This window comes from Rhinopithecus bieti, unplaced genomic scaffold (genome assembly GCF_001698545.2).
Source record: "Rhinopithecus bieti isolate Rb0 unplaced genomic scaffold, ASM169854v2 scaffold_20098, whole genome shotgun sequence".
Taxonomy (NCBI): Eukaryota; Metazoa; Chordata; class Mammalia; order Primates; family Cercopithecidae; genus Rhinopithecus; species Rhinopithecus bieti.
The window spans coordinates 544503-553021 of record NW_016810571.1 but is presented as its reverse complement, the minus strand read 5'-3'; the positions used below and the strand labels follow the sequence as shown (position 1 = coordinate 553021).

The following is an 8519-nucleotide window of genomic DNA, read 5'->3' as shown; positions in this document are numbered from 1 at the left end:
GTAATTATCTTATCCCTGTATTTTTTATAATGTTCTTAAACTGGAAAGTCTTAATATCTACAAATATGAGAACTGGTTAGGTAAATGATGGTGTATGCAAATGATGGGACACTACAGATCCAGTAAAGCTGATGCTATAAATATTTGCTGACATTGGATGATTCATTGCTTGTGGTATAGTAATAAGTGAACAAAGTTTGAATTGATTGTATTTTTCTAAAAATTATATAAACAGTGTATGGAAATATATACACACATATATATTTAAAGCTATGTTTGCATATGAAATTATCCAGATAAAAATATGCTAAAATGTTAACAATGGTTCTCCTTATCCTTATGTTCCAAATATTTCACGTAAATTATTACTTTTGTAATTACAACAGGAAATATATTAAATACCTAAATTTCAATAGTTTCATAAAACAGAAGACTACAAGCAAATATTCTGATATTGTAGGAAATTCTGATATCTGTAGGAAAAGATTGCTTGAGAAAAATATTGAAAACAAAATTTAAAACTTCTGTAAGTCAAGAAACTACAAAGCTCAAATACAAATAGCTACCTTGGGAAAAACTAATCGCAACACAAATAATAAAGTGTTAAAAAGCTCAATGTATCAAGTGTGCTAATTGATTAAAAAGAAGATTGATACCCAGTATAAAAATGGGCAAGGAATATACGATCCAGCTTTTCAGAAACAAAAATAAAATTTAAAATATGGACAATAATGTATGTATATCATCATTAGTAATCCAAGAAATGCAAATCAAAAGAATATATATATAATTTGTATTTATTAAATTGGCAAAGGAATAAGAAGACTTTGTGTTAGTTAAGTAGGAGCAAAAATTAAACAAAACTAATTTTTTTTTGAGGCAGAGTCTTGCTCTGTTGGTCAGGCTGGAGTGCAGTGGCACAATCTCAGCTCACTCCAACCTCCACCTCCCAGGTTCAAGCAATTCTCCCGCGTCAGCCTCCCAAGTAGCTGGGATTACAGGCGTGCACCACCACACCGGGCTAATTTTATATTTTAAGTAGAGACGGGGTTTCACCATGTTGGCCAGGCTGATCTGGAACTCCTGACCTTAGATGATCCACTCACCTCAGCCTCCCAAAGTGCTGGGATTACAGGCGTGAGCCACAGCGCCCCACCCCAAATTACAACATTTTTGAAAAGCTCTTTACTACATTGCTATTCAAAGTATGGCCCTTAGACAAACAGCATCAGCATCGCCTGCGAGCTAGTTGGAAATGCAGAATCTTGGGCCCCTCCACAAACCTGAATCAGAATCTGCATGCTACCAAGAGCCCGGGTGATTCAGTTCACACATGAATGCTTGAGAAGGGCTGCTTCTGGAAACAGACTGACACAAATGTTCAGGGCAGAAATTTTACAATATATGTCAACAACTTTAGACAATATTAATATATTTAATTCAGGAATTTTATTCTAGCCTGAGGAAATAATCAGAGAAACTAATAAATGTAGGCACAAAGGTCACTGAAATCATATATATATATATACACACACACACATATATATAGCACTTGGAATAGTGCCTGGCAAATGGTTGTGCAACATAAAGTTTTACTAATATTATTACATTAATTCACGTATATATATATAGGTTTTGAGACAGAGTCTCACTCTGTCACCCAGGCTGGAGTGCAGTGGCACGATCTCAGCTCCCTGCAACCTCCACTTCCCGGGTTCAAGCAATTCCCCTGCCTCAGCCTCCTGAGTAGCTGGGATTACAGGTGTGCACTACCACACCCGGCTAATTGTTTGTATTTTTAGTAGAGATGGGGTTTCACCATGTTGGCCAAGCTGGTTTTGAACACCTGACCTCAAGTGATCTGCCCAGGTTACCTTGGCCTCCCAAACTGCTAGGATTACAGGTGTGAGCCACTGCGCCCAGACTGAAATCACAGTTTGAATAGCCAAAATCTGGTAGCTAGTTAAGTGTCCAGCAGTGGAATGTTAACTAGGTGGTGAAGTGATATGCTGCTGTTAAAAATTTAAAAATTTATTGAATATTAACAGTTATGAAAAATATTCGTGATGTGTTAAGAAGCATGCCAGTAATTTATGTACACGTAATTTTTTCAAGACAATTATTTTAAAACAAAATGTTTATATGCATTTTAAACCTAGAAGGAAATATAATCTACTTTCTGTGAGTCTTAATTATTATTATTATTATTTTTTGAAACGGAGTCTTGCTCTGTCGCCCAGGCTGGAGTGCAGTGGCCGGATCCCAGCTCACTGCAAGCTCCGCCTCCCGGGTTTACACCATTCTCCTGCCTCAGCCTCCTGAGTAGCTGGGACTACAGGCGCCTGCCACCTCACCTGGCTAGTTTTTTTTTTTGGTATGTTTTTTAGTAGAGACAGGGTTTTACCGTGTTAGCCAGGATGGTCTCGATCTCCTGACCTTGTGATCCGCCCGTCTCGGCCTCCCAAAGTGTTGGGATTACAGACTTGAGCCACCGCCCCCGGCCTTATTTTTTAAAATACTGTTGACTTTTCTACACACTATCATATTTTGACAGTCAATATATCTTTATAACAGCAAAAGTTATCAGAAAGGATTGAATTAACTTACATTAGCAATTATTAGTTATTCACCCTACAGTCTTGGCTGGAATTGTTTTATCATTATCTTTTAAGATGTGCTGGGTTTGAAAAAGTACAAAATGGCCATCTCCATTATGTTTTAATTTTAATTACTTAAATTGATGAAGTTCTACATTTATTTTTAAATCTGTCTTGGCACTGAATAATTTTTAACTCATTATTAAATAGATGCGTTCATATTCTAAAAATAAATGAATACGGTTGAGTTTAATTTACCTTAAACCTTCAAGAATATTAACACTGTATGGCTTGGTTCAGGACAAGGTTTGTATAACCTTTTTCCTACATTCACTGGGTGTTTAATCATGAATAGCTTTAAAACTATTATGGAAAAATTGAAACATACACAAAGTAGATAGAAAATCTAATGAACCCTATCAACCTCATCAACAAACTTCAACAATTATCACTCACGTCCAATTCTTGTTTATTTTATACTCCAACCCACTTCTCCTACCTTTCCTGAACTATTTGAGCAAATCATATAAATTTGGTCTTTAGCGCTAAAAGATAAGTACTAAAACTTAAAAAACCAAACGATACAATAAATTTCACCCCTATACAAATATGATCATTATTTCTTAACATCAATAAGATATTCTTCCCCCCAGTTTTTTAAACCTCTTCAGTCCTCTCCTCTCTCGTCCTCTCCTGGTATGCCTCTCTCTCTCTCCAGTTTTTTCTTTTCTTCTCCATTTTTTTTTTTTGAGGCCCGGAGTCCCTCGCCGTCTGTCACCACAGGCCCTTGGAGTGTGAGATGGCCGTGATCTTGGCTCACTGCAAACCTCCCCGGGCGCTCCCGGGTTCACTGCCCATGTCTCCCTAGCCTCAGCCGTCGCAAGTAGGCCTGGGACTACAGTGGCCGCCACCACGGCCCTGCTAATTTTATTTTTTTTTTTTTTGATTATTAGTAGAGATGGGGTTTCAAGCATGTTGGTCAGGCTGTCTTGATCTCTTGATTCATGATCTGGCCTACCTTGGCCTCCGCAAAGCTGCTGGATTATAGGCCATGAGTCACCGTCGCCGCCCCTGGGCAATTTTATTTTTTTTAATAGGATGCAAAAAATTATCCACATACTGTCTATATAACATGGAACTTTCAAAAGAAATCAAAGACTTTTCTGTCAGTGTTCTTCCTTTTATGTAGCAAAACGTGAAAATTGCTTGCAAATGTCACCCGCGCCTTATATTACTTTTCTGATTACTGATTTGGGGTGGTCCCAGCGCTTCATGCCATTCCTCTTATACTTCTTCCTTTCCCCAATTGTGGTTGTATTATATGTCTCCTTCGATATCCAACCAAAAGCTCCTCTTCTCCCCCTTTCCTTCTCACTCTTTGCATTTGTTCTTTGTCCAGTCAGCATTGCACCCTTCTAGGTTCATGCTCCCAAATCATGTACACATGATTCTGAAATTTCTTTTCCCACCCCTGACAACACAGTCCTGGCTAAATTCTTCTGATGGAAATGGATGCCTTTTCTCCCGGTTTGTCCCCCTGGCTTGGTACCTGAGACTTGACTTTCTCCAAACTGAATGAACTTGCCACGTCCCTCTCCCCATATCAACTCCGCTCATTCTACTCTCCCTCTTTCTGTCATTGAATGTCACTCTCGCAAGGGACTCCAGATGGCCGCCTCCTCCCCATACACACAGTGAGTGGTGAAGTCCAGGCCACTGTTCTCCTCCCCTGCCCATCGCCGTCTCTTTCGCACTCGTCTCTCATACATGGGGGCAAGAGCCCCTTGAATAAGTAGCTTAGCAGCCCTTCAATCCTCAGTTCTGTCATTCTCTCATAAGCTGGTTAAAGCTGTCTTCATTATGACCCTCTTTTTTTTTTTTTTTTTTTTTTTTTTTTCATGGTTTTTTTTTCGCGTGGAGTGTTGACACTGGCCGGCTCTGCGGGCTCCTCAGCGCCCCAGGCTGTAGTGCAGGTGGTGTGATCCCTCCCGCTCAGCTGCAAGCTCCACCTCCACAGGTTTCATCGCGCATTCCATTCCCTCTGGCTCAGCCCTCCCCGACGTAGCTGGACCACAGCCGCCGCCACCATGGCCCAGCTAAATTTTTTTTTTGTATTTTTGGTAGAGACCGGGGTTATCTCCTTGAGCCAGGAATGGTCTTGAATCTCCTGACTCATCGTGATCCGCCCCGCCTCGCCCCCCTCCCCCAAAGTGCTGGGATTAGCGGCATGAGCGCTACTGCACCGCCGCTCTTATGATTCTGGTTTTATTTTCAACTTTTTAAAACTGGGGAGACAAAACTTATCTTGCAGGGTGAAAATGAAAGCAAAATCCTACACCCCAGAATAAATGATGGATGGCTTATATTCAAAAAATACAAATTGGCTAGGGGCTGAGCAGGGTGGCTCATGCCTGTAATCCCAGGACTTTGTGAGGCCAAGGCCGGTGGATCACCTGAGGTCAGAAGTTCGAGACCAGCCTGGTCAACTTGGTGAAACCCCATCTCTACTAAAAACACATAAATTAGCCAGGTGTGGTGGTAGGCGCCTGTAGTCCCAGCTACTAGGGAAACCGAGGCAGAAGAATTGCTTGAACCTGAGAGGCAGAGCTTGCAGTGAGCCAAGATTGTGCCACTGCACTCCAGCTTGGATGACAGAGCGAGACTCCATCTCAAAAAACAAAAAAAAAAGAAAAAATTGATAGGCACCATCGTCATCATGATCATCATCTCTTCACACCTATACTAATTATCATAACTCTCACCAGCCAATGATTCTGAGCATGTGTATCTAGAGGGATCCACCTGCCTCAGTCTCCCAAAAGTGGGTTTTGAGGGGTCTGACAGATGGCACTATCATATCTGGATCACGTTTCTCTGTGACTAAGGCATCTCCTGTCTTACTGGTCTCCTGTCTTACTCTTATCTAGAAATAGCCTACTTAAAAATTATTTTTTTTACTATGGTAAAATAAACATAACATTTGTCTTTTCCCTCTATCTCAAATGCTCTTGCCCTTCCACCATCTTCCCTTTTACCATGGGGTGGCATTCGCCAGATACTGGTGCCATGTCCTTGGACTTCTCAGCCCTAGAACTGTGAGAAATAAATTCCTTTTCTTCACAAATTTCCCAGTTTCCGATATCCTGTTACGGCTGCGTAAAATGGGCTAGTCAACTGGGGTGTTCAACCACAGCAGGATAAATTCTGTCACCTCCTTCAGCGTTTCCTGTAGTCCTCTTCCCCTCCCACTCTCTTACTCCAGATACCAGTTGGTCATGGTGCTGTTAACAACATACTGTTGTATTTGTTTAAAAAAAGAAAGAAACTCATGTCAAATCCTATACCTTCAGATCATCCAGGTTAGGCGGGAGTGGGCCGGGTTTGAAAGAAGAGACACCAGTTTGTCCAGAAAAACTGTTCTTGACAGGAGACAAGGGGGTATTGCTCAGTGGCGTTGAAGAAGAGTTTGGATTTCTGACCATCTGTTCATTTGGTTCTCTAAAAGACAAACAAAGAGGCACTTCAGGTACAATCAAATATTGGTGGTATAACTTGCGTTTAGATCGCATCCCAAAGTGATTGCCTGCAAGGGTCAGGCATGTAATAAACCAGCAGAAGAGAGCAGGGTGAGGAAAAACAACAGGGCCGGCTAGATGGCAAGTGGTGTGTGACATCTGAACTTTGTTTAGGGAGATAAGAGGGAGTGGTGGGGACTGTGGCACACGAGAGAGGACACATCCACCTGTGATTCAGCTGATGCTCTGTCCTGGGGAGGCCAAACACACCTGGTGAAGCTTGGTTGTGTTTAGTCCTTGGCGTAATTGCTAGCATAGTCTGAGGATGACAGGAGGAATCCATATCTCAACTTTACATGTGGGGATATTGACAATTTAAAAGGTGACGTAGCAATGTGGTCACACAACCTGGGCCCAAGAGTCAGTCTTTGAGGGTGTCTCTCCGCTGCCCAGCGATGTTCTTTCCAAAAGCAGAAGTGCATCGGAATTGCTCATAATTCCAATATCACATTCTTAGACATTTCACAGTCCAATTTGAAAGTGCTAATCCTTTCCTTTTCCCCAAAGGGGCCTCTTACCAAGGGCACTGATTTATAGTAGTCCACCCGTTATTGGCGGTTTCACTTTATAAGATTTCAGTTACCTGAGGTCAACTGTGGTTCAAAAATAGACGTGTACAGTACAATAAGTTATTTTGAGAGAGAAACCACCACATCCACATACTTTTTATTGTAGTATCTTGCTATAATTGTTCTACATTGTTGCTATTATTGTTAATCTCTCACTGTGCCTAATTTATAAATGAAACCTTATCATAGATATGTATGCCTGAGAAAAATACAGTATACGTAGAGTTCAGTACTATCTGAGGTTTTAGGTATCCACTGAGGGTTTGGAATCCATCTGCAGATAAAGAGGGCCCTGGATTCACTTCCTCCCAGTCTTATGGCTCTGAAAAGGTGTGCACAGTTTCTAAATTGAATCACCTTCCAAACACACTGGATGAGGAAATGGTGCAATACAGGACTTGCTAGGCCCCATGGTGCTGGCCCCATGTACATCACATAGATATTAACAGACGCCATTCTCAACCTCTGCCTACAGCCACCCTCCCAGGCTTGCCGGACTTACTTAAGCTGAGCTTGGTGCATCCCTGGGTAGCTGAATCGGTGCTGCTGCTGCTGCTGCTGCTGCTGCTGCTGCTGCTGCTGCTGCTGCTGGCTGAGGATTTGGAGTTGCAGGAACAGCTGCTGTTGCTGTAGCAGCCGAGCGTAGGCTGAGTCCATCGGTGGAGGGGACTTCTCTGCCTTCTGGTCTGGGGGAATGTACTGGTGATATTTCAGCTTCTTCACCTTTGGCTTGGGGTCCTTGGGCTTTTTGTGGCGGTTCTTGTTGTCACCCAAGGATTTGGACTGCAAAGAGCATGAGGAAATGGCAAGTGCTTTAGGCCATGACTGAGAATGACTTTGCATCACGGACACATTGTGAGGCAGTTTTGTCTGATGGCCATTCTTGAATCTCAGAAATACGATATAGCAAAGGCATGATGTACAAAGAGCTCCTAGAACACTAACGTTGCGAATGAACAAATTCACTGCAAATGTATCACACTGGAAGGACACTCCTTAGACAGGGAAAGTTGAATCTTAGAAGCAGCTCCAGAATTCTTCCTTTCTGGAGTACAGCAAAATGTAATCCTGTCTTTCAATGAGTGCATTCTCCTAACCTAAAACCAACTGATGGCCTAACAAAGGCTGCCTTCTGATCTTGAGACTATTTGTAGAAAGTTCTTTCGTGGCTGGGCGCGATGGCTCACACCGGTAATGCCAACACTTTGGGAGGATGAGGTGGGTGGATCACTTGAGGTCATGAGTTAAAGACCAGCTGACCAACATGGTGAAACCCCATCTCTACTAAAAATACAAAAATTAGCCGGGCGCGGTGGCGGATGCCCGTAATCCCAGCTACTCGGGAAACTGAGGCAGGAGAATTGCTTGAACCCAGGAGGCAGAGGTTGCAGTGAGATGAGATCGCGCCACTACACCCCAGCCTGGGCAACAAGAGCGAAACTCCATCTCAAAACAAAACAACAACAACAAAAGAATGTTCATATGCATATGGGCAGTCACCTTTAGTTAAACACTTAATAAGTTGACTTATTAAGTACATAAACTTAGATGAAACTAAGATTTTCTTTGAAAGTCTAGAATGTGGTTATTTGTTGCTTTGGACTGAAAGTAAGATAAACCCTGCCTATCTGCCTGCTTAACACCCTCTCGCCTGCCTGCCAAATACCGATGAAAGATCAGGAAGTAACACCTTTTGAAATAAGGATACTTTACTTATTATGGGAAGGGTTATCCACCTACTGGAACACTTCCCAGAGTTGGAACCCAAAGCATGTATT

At 42.2% G+C, this 8519-nt stretch overlaps 1 protein-coding gene across 3 annotated transcripts in view; it reads right to left on the bottom strand.

Annotated features, from left to right (window-relative positions):
* MYOCD (myocardin) overlaps nucleotides 1–8519 on the bottom strand; it is a 120494-nt gene that overhangs the window by 24749 nt on the left and 87226 nt on the right. For all 3 annotated transcript variants that reach the window (XM_017892393.1, XM_017892392.1, XM_017892394.1), the window contains 2 exons: nucleotides 7244–7524; nucleotides 5942–6095 (listed from right to left, as the gene is read on the bottom strand). In XM_017892393.1, the coding sequence (XP_017747882.1) occupies nucleotides 5942–6095; nucleotides 7244–7524 (435 nt within the window). The remainder of the gene's footprint in view (nucleotides 1–5941; nucleotides 6096–7243; nucleotides 7525–8519) is intronic.